The sequence below is a fragment of the Haliotis cracherodii genome, unplaced genomic scaffold, assembly GCF_022045235.1.
Source record: "Haliotis cracherodii isolate W230 unplaced genomic scaffold, xgHalCrac1.p SCAF_14, whole genome shotgun sequence".
NCBI lineage: Eukaryota > Metazoa > Mollusca > Gastropoda > Lepetellida > Haliotidae > Haliotis > Haliotis cracherodii.
This window is the reverse complement of record NW_027266269.1, coordinates 29826437-29841037: the sequence shown is the minus strand read 5'-3', so window position 1 is coordinate 29841037 and position 14601 is coordinate 29826437. Positions and strand designations below refer to the sequence as shown.

The following is a 14601-nucleotide window of genomic DNA, read 5'->3' as shown; positions in this document are numbered from 1 at the left end:
AATACCCAAACATATCAAACATTGGGTTATTAAAATATACCAAATATTGGAATACCAAAACATACCAAACATTGGGTTATCAAAATATACCAAATATTGGAAACCCAAACATACCAAACATTGGGTTATTAAAATATACCAAATATTGGAATACCAAAACATACCAAACATTGGGTTATTAAAATATACCAAATATTGGAATAACAAAACATACCAAACATTGGGTTATTAAAATATACCAAATATTGGAATAACAAAACATACCAAACATTGGGTTATTAAAATATACCAAATATTGGAATACCCAAACATTGGATTATTAAAATATACCAAATATTGGAATAGCCAAACATACCAAACATTGGGTCATCAAAATATACCAAATATTGGAATATGAAAATATACCAAACAACTCTGCATAGATAACTTTAGACCAGTGGGCTACCTGTAACCCCTGCTGACAAAAAACTATCCATGCACACAAATAAAGTGTCCAAGATATCTCGCCCCACGATAATGTTAATTGGTTACTGTCATCGTCAATACTTCACAGGTTTGTATACACCATGTTCATCAATCAGTGTGAAGACATACAGCTGATTTGAAGTGAAGTCTCTATTTTTAACCCAAGAACTAAACCACAGGCTGGTTCCATACACAGGGCCAACATGAGGTGTGGTACTGACGTGTGTTTGTTCAGTCAAGTAATGAGTGAGTGAGTGAATTGGGTTTAACGCCGCTTTAAACAGTATTCCAGTTATATCACGGCGTGTCAGCTTAATGTCGAAGGAAAGCTGAAGCGATGCAGGTCTCAGACATTTACCACTTTGGTGAAAACAAAAGGTATGGTGCTGACAAACCTAGAAACATAATCGGCCGAACAGGGATTCAAACCCATAATCATAGGTTTCTGGCGTGCCCAAGGGACGCAACTCTGCACAGCGAATAGCGGCGCCTTAGACGACTTGGCCACCCGTGCCCCCTCAGTCAAGTAACGAACTAAGGTCGGATAGAACTCGGCCTGGTCATAAACTGAGGGGCAAAAGAAAGTATACCGAGTTTCTTTTTATATAATTGAAAATTGAAAGAATTGTTGTTCAATTATATTATGTCTACTTTACCATCACTCATTCCTACAATAGAGTGCAACCTGAAGCTTGGTAATTTGTGTTAAAATACACAAGTTCAATGAATACTGGGTATGAAACGAATGTTGTAAACTTGTGCCCAAAGTTTATTGATTTTCAATGACAAGAATCTAAGATACTCATTAGCAGTTGCGTACTTTGCGAATGATCCTTTTTAATTTGTAAATGTTTTAAATCTAAAGATATTAAAAAAAACCACAACATATGGAAGAGTTTTTTGAATGCTGACTAAGCACCGGGTGAGTTCAATTTTAGCATATGATATCCCTAACTTAAGATATTTTCAATTTTAAATCAAACATGATAAAATCAACTGTACGGTATAGTTTCTTGTCACACATTGTTATAGCCTGGTCACATATTGTTATATTTGGCTATAGCCTGGTTTTACATTGTTATATTTGGTTATAGCCTGGTCACATATTGTTATATATGGTTATAGCCTGATTATACATTGTTATATTTGGTTATAGCCCTGTCACATATTGTTATATATGGTTATAGCCTGGTCACATATTGTTATAAATGGTTATAGCCTGGTTATACATTGTTATAGCCTGGTTATATATTGTTATATATGGTTATAGCCTAGTTCCAGTCTAATATCCAATCATCACATAGCACAAATTGCAATATTTCTCCTGCAGCATGAGTCCTAGTCTTGCAGTCATCTAAACAAAATACTGCTTCATTATCAGACAATGGTAGGGCTTGCAAAACATACTACCCCACATTTGATAAGGATATTCTGAGTGTCCAGCTGCAGACTGAGAGTAACTGTTTGGAACGTCATGTGAATAGTTTTTGATACTGCAATGGGATTGCTGAATTTTCAACTTAATACCAAGTTAAACTCAACCTTAAATAAACATCCCAATATGTATGGCAACAGGTTTCAATATCCTTATCAAACGTTGAGCAGTTTACATTTGCACGGCTCATTAGACTTTGGAGAAATACAGCACTAGGCTACAAACAAGACGAAAAGTGAGCAGGACTCACTAACACCCCTGACTTTGACTTCCAACAGATTTTTAAATTCAAAACATGAAAAAAAAAAAAAAAAATCTTTAAAAATCCACTTATCAAAATAAAACTTTACACATCACCTCTCCTATTGGTATAGAAACTGTACCCCCAATTGAAAAGAATCCATGCAGTAGTTTTTAAATTATAGGTCACAAAAATGTAAAAGTAACAAAAAAAGTTTACAACATTAAAAACATCATATTTTTTCAGAAAATTGACTCAAAATCAAACTTTGCACTGCACCTCTTCTATTAGTATGGAAACTGTTCCCTAAATTTGAAAAGAATCGACATAGTAGTTTTCAATTCAGAGGTCACACAAAATAACGTCTTTGGAAGGACGGATGGAATTCCTTGGTATAACACTGCACAACTGAGCTTTTAGGTTGGGGATATAATCAACACGTCACTACCACCCCTCATATTGGCCCTGTGTATTCGTGGGGAATGGAGGAACCTACCCATACTGTGTGCAAACGTGTGAAATACTGACCATGTGTTTTGTGTAGGCATCAAATACTGTTTGCTGAGTCAGCAAAAGAACAAAAAGAATTTAGATTTCAGATAACATTGCACTACTATCATATTTAAACTCACACCGTAAAGGTCAACGAAATTTGATTAACACTGACATATACTTCTACACATGCACAATAAGCATATTTCATACGAGATAATTTCTAGAATAGCTGGACTTTGTCCCGATATAAACATAAGTTCGGCCCCAAACATGGATGAGTAAGTGTGCTACCCCGCCCTTGACGAGGATAAGAAAGTTACCTGTCGTTGTACGGGCCTAGACGTCGACACTTTGGGTGTATTTGTAACTGTGCCGTCCTGATGAACCAAACAAATAGAGTGAGACGCGCAGACAGAGAGACGGAGAGAGAGAGAGGGAGAGCGAGACAGACAAAAAGACACACATGCAAAACTCAGTTGACAAAGCATAGAGATGGTCATACTTTAGTTTATTGTTTCTTGATGATTGGGTGAGTTAGTGAGTATAGTTTTATGCCACTTTTAGCAATATTCCAGCAATATCACGGTGGGGGACACCAGAAATGGGCTTCACACATTGTACCCATGTCGGGAATCGAACCCGGTCATTGGCATGAAAAGCAAACGCTTTAACCACTAGGCCACCCCAATGCCCCTTTAATGATTGGCTTGGGTAAGACTAACTGAATGTATTACGAACACAACTTGGTCGTCCACATCTTGCTATTCAGATAACCCTCTGATGGATTAAGCCCCAATGTTTTCCATACAAAGTTGTAATCATCCTTTATTAGTGAGTGAGTTTGGTTTGGGACTGCCTTGAACATTATTCCAGTTATATCACAGCGTGTCAGCTTAATGTGGGAGGAAAGTCCAAATTGATTCAGGTCTCAGACGATTACCACTGTGGTGAAACCCACGAGCACGGGTATTGTGCTGACAAACCTAGAAACATAACTGGGGTTAACCGGGATTCAAACCCATGTTCAAGATTTCTGGCATGCCAAAGGGATGCAACTCTTCACAGCAAATAACGATGCCTAAGACGACTGGGCCACCCGTGGGAAGTATGACCATCTTAGTGCCAAGGCAACGCTGTAGAACGGGGCTCTGATCTATGACCATGATATGCCTTGTCAACGAAAAAAGAATGTTGTGAACGAAAGTGATACACTCCACAAAGTCTCACACGTAGCTGAAACACTGAAACATGGCAATGAAAAACACAGCAATGAAATGAAACACTGAAACAAAGCTCTAAATCCCTCACCATGTTAATTCAAACACTGCACAGCAAATCTCAAAACTAGAACTCAAACACAAAATAAACCAGTCTACGGGAAACTAGCATCACATTAATGGAACTAAGACCATGCACTGTTTGGTCAATACTTGGCAAGCATGGAATTATAGAAACTAACTAAACTAAACTCAACTGTTTTTTCTAATTAGAAAATATCTATTTAAAAAGTTGATTGAAAATAATAAAATGCTGATAAAAGTCAGAAAATTCCAAATTAAAAAAATAACACTAAGTTAATAACATCATAACATTGTTTTGTCTGTGAGACAAGTAACAGAATTATTCATGCATAACCTACATGCGTTCCTTGATTTGTACCTCAGCACTGAGACAGACTTTAAGCTTTATACCACATTAATCAATATTGACCATTGGAGGAATAGAATGAGGTCTGATTTAAAATGAGAGAATGCAGTATCTGCTAGGCTAACACGAAAGTGAGTGTTTCTTATACTGGGGACCTATTCTACCCTGGAATACTCACGAGAGACAAGAATGGGGTACTTGGGACCTATTCTACCCTGGAATTCTCAAGAGAGACAAGCATGGGGTACTGGGGACCTATTCTACCCTGGAATTCTCATGAGAGACAAGCATGGGGTACTGGGGACCTATTCTACCCTGGAATTCTCATGAGATAAAAGCATGGCGTACTGAGGACCTATTCTACCCTGGAATTCTCATGAGAGACAAGCATGGAGTACTGGGGACCTATTCTATGCTGGAATAGCCATGAGAGACAAGCATGGGGTACTGGGGACCTATTCTACCCTGGAATTCTCATGAGAGACAAGCATGGGGTACTGGGGACCTATTCTACCCTGGAATTCTCATGAGATAAAAGCATGGCGTACTGAGGACCTATTCTACCCTGGAATTCTCATGAGAGACAAGCATGGAGTACTGGGGACCTATTCTATGCTGGAATAGCCATGAGAGACAAGCATGGGGTACTGGGGACCTATTCTACCCTGGAATTCTCATGAGAGACAAGCATGGCGTACTGAGGACCTATTCTACCCTGGAATTCTCATGAGAGACAAGCATGGAGTACTGGGGACCTATTCTATGCTGGAATAGCCATGAGAGACAAGCATGGGGTACTGGGGACCTATTCTACCCTGGGATTCTCACGAGAGACAAGCATGGGGTGCTGGGGACCTATTCTATGCTGGAATATACATGAGATACAAGCATGGGGTACTGGGGACCTATTCTACACTGGAATAGTCATGAGAGACAAGCATGGGGTACTGGGGACCTATTCTACCCTGGAAATCTCATGAGAGACAAGCATGGACGTCTGGGAACCTATTCTATGCTGGAATTTTAATTTGGGGACAAGCATGGGGTACTGGGGACCTATTCTACCCTGGAATTGTAATAGGTATGTTTCTTGCTTTGTAATTCTCATTTTTGGACATTATAATATAACAGTTAATGTTTCGGACATAAATGTCTACGACACCAGTGTACCTCGCCTATTTACTGTTACTTTCATGCACATCGCAAGAGGAAGGGACAAAATAAGGAGGAGAAAGAGGAGGAATTCTTCCAAAATGTCAAAAATTCATAAACAAAATCAGCGGAAAACATTTTCACAGCATGGAGTATTACTGTCACTGAATCTGGTGAGGGATACCCAGAAAAGCACTGAACGAATGAAACAACAAAAATTGTATCAAAAATAATTCATCTTAAAAAGAAAGAAGATTATTTAAAAGTGAATTTACTGTAATCAACTTATACGTCTGTGAACACATTACACTGAAACAATACATAGCATTGCACTCTGCGTTAACCTACCCATACTTACAAATAGAAATCCTGTCTATGTATGACTACTACTGACTTGAAGCATTGACAATGCCACTTCTTAGGATACAAATAGAAGTCACAGGAAACAACTATTGAGAATAAAGGGAGGTAACTGCTGTCTGCACCACCGGAAAGGGGGGTAAGTATTGTCTGCACAAATTGAAAGGGAGGTAACTACTGTCTCTTGAAAGGGAGGTAACTACTGTCTGCATCAGCAAAGTCATAATTAACTCTGAATTAATCTGTTCATCGTCCCAAATTTCTAAGTCTTAATAATTGCCACCATACAATTCAGTACACGATTTCTGCAAAGCTGATAAAATCTTTAATAAGTTTCAAATATAAATGTTCATATTTTCAAAGGAAAGACATATTCAGGAAGATGTTTTAGTAACTCGAACAGATAAACTTGTACCTGGTGGATAAACAATGACAATTTCACCTGGCGAAAGACAAAATATAAACAGTTTCTTGTATATACGTATTTTGTCAGATATATTACAGAGAATATTTCGTCAATAGCTCACTAGGCGATAGGGGAAGTATATACTACTCAACATTTGCTAAGGACCAAAATAGTCATCTTTAGTCAAAGGTGTGTATGGTCCTTAGCAAATGTTGAGTAATATGTGTTCTCACTATTCTGGCAAGCAAATAGTTTAGGTGCAATACTACTGTCGCATTAAGAAAACAGCGTGGCAAAAATAAGTCAAAGAAAGTGTGGCGTCTTTAACAGCTCCCTCCCGTTATTCTCAGCAGTGGACGGCGGAGTGAGACTACTGCGAAACAGCAACTACGAGTGTGACGGCCAGTTGAGCTAGGGTTACCTGGAGGGACACCAGTATCGGCTCTCTGTTCTGACCACTGACCCACTCGTCCGCGGACAGCGAGGGAATGGTGCTGGCAGTCGGGGGGAAGATGTCTTCCTGGAACTGCTCTGACTGAAAACATAAAACATCAATCTAGAAATTGACAACCATAGATGTCTAAGGGGCTGGGGTGGGGGTGAGGTGGTTGTGGGGTTGGGGCTGGGGGAGGTTTTGAGGGTTGTTTTGGGTTTAGGGTGTGGGGATGTTGGGGAATGCTGTGGGTTTGGGGGTGTGGTGGTTTCGGGGTGGTTGTAAGTTTGGGGGTGTGGTAGTTAAGTGGTGGTTTAGGGGTAGTTGTGGGTTTAGGGTGTGGTGGTTGTGGGTGTGGTGGTTGTGGGTTTGGGGGTGTGGGTAGTTGTTGGGGCGGTAGTGGGTTTGAGGTTGGGGGTGGTTTAGGGGTGGTTGTGGGTTTGGGGGTGTGGGTAGTTGTTGGGGCGGTAGTGGGTTTGAGGTGGGGGGTGGTTTAGGGGTGGTTGTGGGTTTGGGGGTGTGGGTAGTTGTTGGGGAGGTTGTGGGTTTGAGGTGGGGGGTGGTTAAGGGGGTGTTGTGGGTTTGGGGGTGTAGGTAGTTGTTGGGGTGGTTGTGGGTTTGAGGTAGGGGGTGGTTTAGGGGGTGTTGTGGGTTTGGGGGTATTGGTAGTTGTTGGGGAGGTTGTGGGTTTGGGGGTGTAGGTAGTTGTTGGGTAGGTTGTGGGTTTGAGGTAGGGGGTGGGTTAGGGGTGGTTGTGGGTTTGGGGGTATGGGTAGTTGTTGGGGTGGTTGTGGGTTTGAGGTGGGGGGTGGTTAAGGGGGTTTTGTGGGTTTGAGGGTGTGGGTAGTTGTTGGGGAGGTTGTGGGTTTGAGGTGGGGGGTGTCTCTGGGTTTGGGGGTGTGGGTAGTTGTTGGGACGGTAGTGGGTTTGGGGTGGGGGGTATGGGTGTGTGGTGGTTTAGGGGTGGTTGTGGGTTTGGGGGGTTGTGGGTTTGGGGGGTTGTGGGTTTGGGGGTTGTGGGTTTGGGGGGACTGGTAATTAGGGGGGACTGGTAATATTTAGAGTTCTAAAGCCAGCAGGAACACTGAAAATAGTCTCTCTTACAGATCCTGGATGATATATTTAATAAAACAATCACCCCATTGTCAGCTCTAGCAGCCTGTATTTATTCCCTTTTCACCTCTAGGCCTGAAATCAAAAGACTTGAGGGTTCCTATAATACTTGTGGGTTGCCTTGAAAAATTGATTCATTTCACCTTATAGAAAACTTAATTTTGGGAACAAAATTATAATGTTAGCCTGGTACTACATGGCTCTGACCTTTCTGGGAACAATCATGGACACGGGTTCCAGCAAGTTCTTGGCAGCGTGGATCTTGTAGAACCTCTGTATCTCACACTTTGTGACGTCACACCCCACCTTGGGCATCCGACCTGCACAACACACACACTGGCTTCAATTTTGAAAAAATAAATTGTGAAAATTGTTCTATTGCTGAAGAAACTGTTGTAAATTTATTTGCAGTAATTGTCAGTGGCAATATTAAGTGCTGCCGTGCCAGGATTTGAACTGCAGTCAACGGCAGCGAGTGGAGCATTCCAGAATGGATTTGTACTGCATGTAGAGTAATTTAGAGTTATCTGCCCTTGTCTATTTGTTTCTTGTTTAATTTTGCACTCAGCACTATTCCAGCTATATGACGGCAGTCAGTAAATTATCAAATCTGGACCAGACAATCCAGTGATTGACATCATAAACATCAATCAATCTGCACAAATGGGATAAGATGACATGCATCAACCAAGTCAGCGAGCCTGACCACCCGATCCCGTAGGTTGCCTATTACGACAAGCATGGATTGCAGAAGACCTATTTTCACCCGGATCTTCATGGGCTACACCACTGAAATCCTGTTAATATGAACAATATCAGATTAACCACACAAATTAGATAGTGAGTGAGTGAGTTGGGTTTAACACCGCTTTTAACAGTATTCCAGTTATATTGTGGCGTGTCAGCTTAATGTGGGAGGAAAGCCCCAAGTGGTAAACGTCTGAGACCTGCATCACTCCGGAGCACGGGTATGGTGCTGACAAACCTAGAAACATAATCAGGGCGAACCCACAATCACAGGTTTCTGGCATGCCCAAGGGACGCAACTCTGCACAGTGCCTTAGACGACTGGACCACCCGTGCCCCCCACAAATTAGATAAAGCATTGTAATGTTGTTTATATTTATGGAAGATTGTGTGTCTTCCGGATAACGGGGTCCAGACTAGTAGTGTACTACCATGATCAAACAAGAGCAGTTGTCCTCCTTCTACAACTTACCGATTCCTTTCTGCGGTGACGAGGACATGTATTCGCTCAAGTAATGAAAGTACGACGAGTCGTCCGTGATCTCAAAGTACCTGATATTGCCATCCCCCTGAAACAATGACATTTATTTGATGTTAAGTGATTTCTGAAAAGATATCCTAGCATGAGATACGTTGACTTAAGCTTAGAGATTGAGTGAATGGGTGGTTGAGTTTGGTTTAATGCCGTTTTGAACTGTGTTTCAGTTATAGTAGAGTGTGCCAGCTTTGTTTGTTTGTTGTTTAACGCTGCACTCAGCAACATTCCAGCAATATGACGGCGGTCTTTAAATAATCGAGTCTGGACCAGACAATCCAGTGATTGACATCATGAACATCGATCCATGCAATTGGGATCGATGACATGCATCAACCAAGTCAGCGAGCCTGACCACCCGATCCCGATCGCCTTTTACGACAAGCATAGTCGCCTTTTACGGCAAGCATGGGTTGCTGAAGACCTATTCTACCCAGGTCTTCATGGGATCGGCTATGTGGGAGGTAAGCCCAAAGTGATGTAAGTCACGCTTACCAATTTGATTAAATCCTAGAAATATAATCAAGGCTATCCAGGATTCCAACCCACATTCATAGGTTCCTGGTCAACCTAAGAGACACAACTCTATACAGCAAATTGTGATACCTTAGAGTGAGTGAGTGAATTGGGTTTAACACCGCTTTTAACAGTATTACAGTTATATTGCGGCGTGTCAGCTTCATGTGGGAAGAAAGCTCGAAGCGATGCAGGTCTCAGACGTTGACCACATCGGTGAAACCCACAAGCACGAGTACGGTGCTGACAAACCTAGAAACATAATCAAGGCAAACCGGGATTCGAACCCACAATCATAGGCTTCTGGCTGCCCAAGGGATGCAACTCTGCACAGCGAACCGCGGCCCCTTAGACGACTGGGCAACCCGTGCCCCGTGGTGCCTTAGACAATTGGACAACACAAATCGAGGTTCTTGACATAGATACCACAGGAAAACACAAACAAAACACATTTTTAATTAATAAATGTGCAATAAATTTAATTTAACATTTTTTGTGTTAACTTGTTTCAGAGGCTGACACAAACTCTAAAGCAGTTATTTTGCCGAAGAAATTTTTTTTACAAATATTTTTTCACAAATTGTACTCATTAAGTTAATTGGACCTGTGTCCCTTATCTGAAAGGATCACAACTAGGTTTGTTTGTTATATCCATTGCATACCTTCCCTGCTAAAAACACCACCCGCACGTCTGGGTCGTAGTATGGCTGTATAACTCCATTGGAACAGTCGATGCCATCTATTCTCTGTGCAGTTGTCATGTTCCTCTGAAAACACCAAACATGCTTTCTATCAAGGCTTGCCGGGAAACTAGAATCTTTATTTTTTGTTTGTTTAACGATGCACTCAGCAATATTCCAGCTATATAACGTTTGTCTGTAAAAACTAATCAAGTCTGAAACAGACAATCCAGTGATTGATTTATAGAGTGAATATGGTTTTACGCCGCTTTAAACAATATTACAGCAATATTACAACAGGGGGACACCAGAGTGAGTGAGTGAGTATGGTTTTGCGCCGTTTTTAGCAATATTCCAGCAATATCACGGCGGGGGACACCAGAAATGGGCTTCACACATTGTACCCATGTGAGGAATCGAATCTGAGTCTTCGCGTGATGAGTGAAATCTTTAACTACAAGACTACCCCACCGCCCCAAGTGATTGATAGCATGACAATCCAATATCAGGTTACGATGAAAACACAATCAGCCAACTATCAACCTGATCCAAAATTAGTCGCCTTCAGCATTTTGTCTCTTACATCACATATTATCCATGATCCAACCAGACCTAAATAGGATACCTCTTACATAAAAAAATATCAGCGTCCCGTATCATCAGGTTATGATGACAATTTGCCATGACTCAGTGAATGACATCCCGATCCAAGTTAGTCATCTATTATGTTATAACTTCTTTGAGTTGCATTTAGAAGATGGTGTGATGAAGAAAGACAACATAGGTATATATATACTTATTGTCATGTAAGTTTATACAGTGATAAGTGATGGACACAGAGATGAGATACAGATAATTGGAAGCCAGTGGATGACTAATGAACACAGAGTATACAAGCAGAGTAAACAAGCAGACTGATGGAGATGATGGAAGCCACTGGATTAATTGGATAGCCCTATCCATCACTTGCTTGATAAAGGTGTTAGGATCTACACCGAAACGTCACATTAATTGTAATAAAGAAGTTGTTCATCCATAGAACTCGTCTTTCTTTATTATCTTATATTTAACTCTAAAAACCATCTGAATGTTCATCTATTTCTGCCCCTGTCTGTATCTATTTCTGCCCCTGTCTGTCTGTCTATTTCTACCCCTCAGAGCAATACTGTCTGTCTGTCCATCTATTTCTGCCCCTGTCTGTCTGTCTATTTCTACCCCTGTCTGTCTATTTCTACCCCTCAGAGCAATACTGTCTGTCTGTCTATTTCTACCCCTGTCTGTCAGTCTATTTCTACCCCTCAGAGCAATACTGTCTGTCTGTCTATTTCTACCCCTCAGAGCAATACTGTCTGTCTGTCTATTTCTACCCCTGTCTGTCTGTCTATTTCTACCCCTCAGAGCAACTCCGTCTGTACTCACAATGTCCCAGACTGCTAGTTGCCGGTCACACTGGCGGGAGAAGCCAGTGGTGAGAAGCCGCATGGAGTCCTCCAGGAACGCCACCTTGGATGCCTTGTTGCCTACGTGACCCGTCGTCTCCTGCAAAACAATACACGGGAAAGTGTGATTTTAACCTAGCGTCATAGGATTCTGATACGCCAAAGGGGCACAACTCTACACAGTATGTAACTTGCTGGATTGAGAAGCCTTCATCACAAACTAACAACTAAGAACTTACTTTTCCCACTTTCGTTTTCAGTACAATCTCATTAAATTCAGATTTTAGTTCTCGCTACCGCTAAACAAAGATGTCCTCAGATCTTTGTTTAGCAGTAGCGAGAACTAAGATCTGAGGACATCCCATTAGGGGTCACGTCAGACCGACCTTGTGCAAACTTTGACCGACCAATGGAATGACCAATCAGAAGGCAGCTTTTTAGTGCTTTACGGCACTAATTTGAAATTGGCGACTAAGCTTTGAAACATATTTTGACAAATTCCTGATTACAAATTTGAAACCTGAACAAAAGGACATTCTGGAATGGCTAATAGATGGTCTAGATTGTATGGATTAGGTCGTTAAGCCCTTAACTATCGTTCGGGATATCCCGCGTTAATGTTTTTGAGGTTGTATGATTAGAAATCACATTCCGACTGTCACTTTCATGATATGGTAAGTGACGCTCTGATTGGTCGGATGAAAGGTCGTTCTGACGTGACCCCTAATGGGATGTCTTCAGATCTTTGTTTAGCGGTAGCGAGAACTAAGGTCTGATTTTAATGAGATTGGTTTTAAGTATTGACTTGTTCAGTCAACAAACTGTTCGTGTCATCATGATGCACAGAAAACAAAATAGCGTCAGGGACTGATAAAAAACATCCACAGCCGAGATGCAACATTGAAGCAGGCTTTCTGTGGCCAAAAAGCAACAGGTTCTTTTCTTCAATATTGATATCTGTAGACTAGAAGGCTTCAACAGTTGTGCAGGTTCCACCAAATCAGAATCAGTCGTTCAACAAGCAGTTTTTGTAGAGTGCAGATTGAATCATCTGGCAGCTGTGATTGGATGATTTTGTGTAAGATTTTTTTGTTTTTTAAATGTAACATCCATCAATTAAAACTGACCATGTCCTTCTATATTTAGTACTGTCTTTTTAAACATGTTGACTTATGCTGAATGTGGCCAGAGATATTTTCAAGCATGTGACATTTGGTGCGGAACTGGGGTTGGTGTGTTTAGCTTCCTGTACTCAGAAAAGGAGCTGGCTAAGCTAGTCAGTTTTTGTGTGTATAGTGCTGCTCTAAGGCCAGACTGTGCACACATCTACAGGTAATAGTTGTTAAATGCTTAGTGATTTATAAACAAAATATAACATTACTATAGAAGTCTACAGGAAATGCCTTGGTTAGATGTAGCCTGCATATTTGAGAGTGGCTCTGACAGAGTTTTCTCATTGATTTGTTTGCTAAGATCAAAATTTTGGATTCTTGTCAGAGTGATGTGGAAGGAAAGGCAAAATTAAAGCAGGTCTTAGACATTTACCAGTTTGCGGAAACCTACAAGCATTGGCATAGTGCTGACAAACCTAGAAACATTACCAGGGAGAATCAGGCATATGAAAATACAATCATAATTTCTGGTATGCTGCATGCCTAAGGGACATAACTCTGCACACCTAAGGGACATAACTCTGCATGCCTAAGGGACATAATTCTGCATGCCTAAGGGACATAACTCTGCATACCTAAGGGACATAACTCTGCACGGCTAAGGGACGCAACTCTGCACAGCTAATTGCTGCTCCTCCGCTGACTGGGCCACCTGTGCCTGCCTGATTGGGAATGACTCTCGAGCAATGAAAGTGAGCTTACCGCGATGACATTGGTTGACCTTGGGTCTATGACACGCAGTTTCTTGTCTTTGGAGGTTGTGGCGAACATGGATCCCTCCCTGCTCCAAGCGATGGAGAAGATGGTGTCTGTGTGACAACCAATCACATTCACAGGCTCCGCCTGCTCCACATTCCAGATGAAACACTGTGGAGGACAAACAATCAAGGTCAAGGTCACCCGCAGTCATTTTGCCTGAGACAAAACAGAACATTTTCATGATATTATCAACTCTTGATGGCATTCTTCTATACCATAACCAAATATGAAAAATAATCTTCAGAACATTTTGAATGACAAAGGTCCATGTCATTGAAGTCAACTAATCTGAAACTTTTTTTTTTCTTTTATTGTTTTTAAAAAGAAGTAACTGTTACAAAAAATGGGCATCCGCCAAGGGTAGCAGAAAGCCCATGACATGGATCACAACTTATCAGTACATCTTACTTTTTTTAAAGAAAATAACACACTTCCCACTCACACATTCACTCTAGTAACATAAACATACGGCATGTATCAAGTATGCATATACTATTATAGTTTATATATCATATTGTAGTGCAGAAAAGTACATGATCTAAAACATTAGTCTTAAGTATAAAACTAAAATCAAAATGAAAGCTGATCTGGGACTAAAAAAAATAATTAATTCACACAAAGTGACCAACCAGATTTTCATTCCTTTTAAAAAGTCACGCCTCCCCCTCCCTTCAAAAGAATATCAACTGGTCGGTCCCTAACATGTTCTTAGAATGTCTCTGCTATGTGTATGACATTCTTGTTATAACATATAGATCTTTTTACAAAGGAATCTCAATTTTTCTAACCAAAAGAAATAAATTCAAATTCTACTACACACGTGCATATCATTGAAGAGTGAGTGAGTGAGTGAGTATGGTTTTACACCGCTTTTAGCAATATTCCAGCAATATCACGGCGGGGGACACCAGAAATGGGCTTCACACATTGCACCCATGTCGGGAATCGAAACCCGGGTCTTCAGCGTGACAAGCGAACGCTTTAACCACTAGGCTACCCGTCCGCC

The 14601-nt window shown here is 41.1% G+C and overlaps 1 protein-coding gene across 1 annotated transcript in view; it reads right to left on the bottom strand.

Annotated features, from left to right (window-relative positions):
• The window catches only part of LOC139461174 (coronin-2B-like), a 121249-nt gene that overhangs the window by 27468 nt on the left and 79180 nt on the right, over positions 1–14601 (bottom strand). The window contains exons 7-13 of the mRNA XM_071242753.1: positions 13539–13703; positions 11645–11764; positions 10208–10312; positions 8967–9063; positions 7955–8067; positions 6623–6736; positions 2957–3013 (exon numbers count right to left, since the gene is read on the bottom strand). Coding sequence (XP_071098854.1) covers positions 2957–3013; positions 6623–6736; positions 7955–8067; positions 8967–9063; positions 10208–10312; positions 11645–11764; positions 13539–13703 — 771 coding nt within the window. The remainder of the gene's footprint in view (positions 1–2956; positions 3014–6622; positions 6737–7954; positions 8068–8966; positions 9064–10207; positions 10313–11644; positions 11765–13538; positions 13704–14601) is intronic.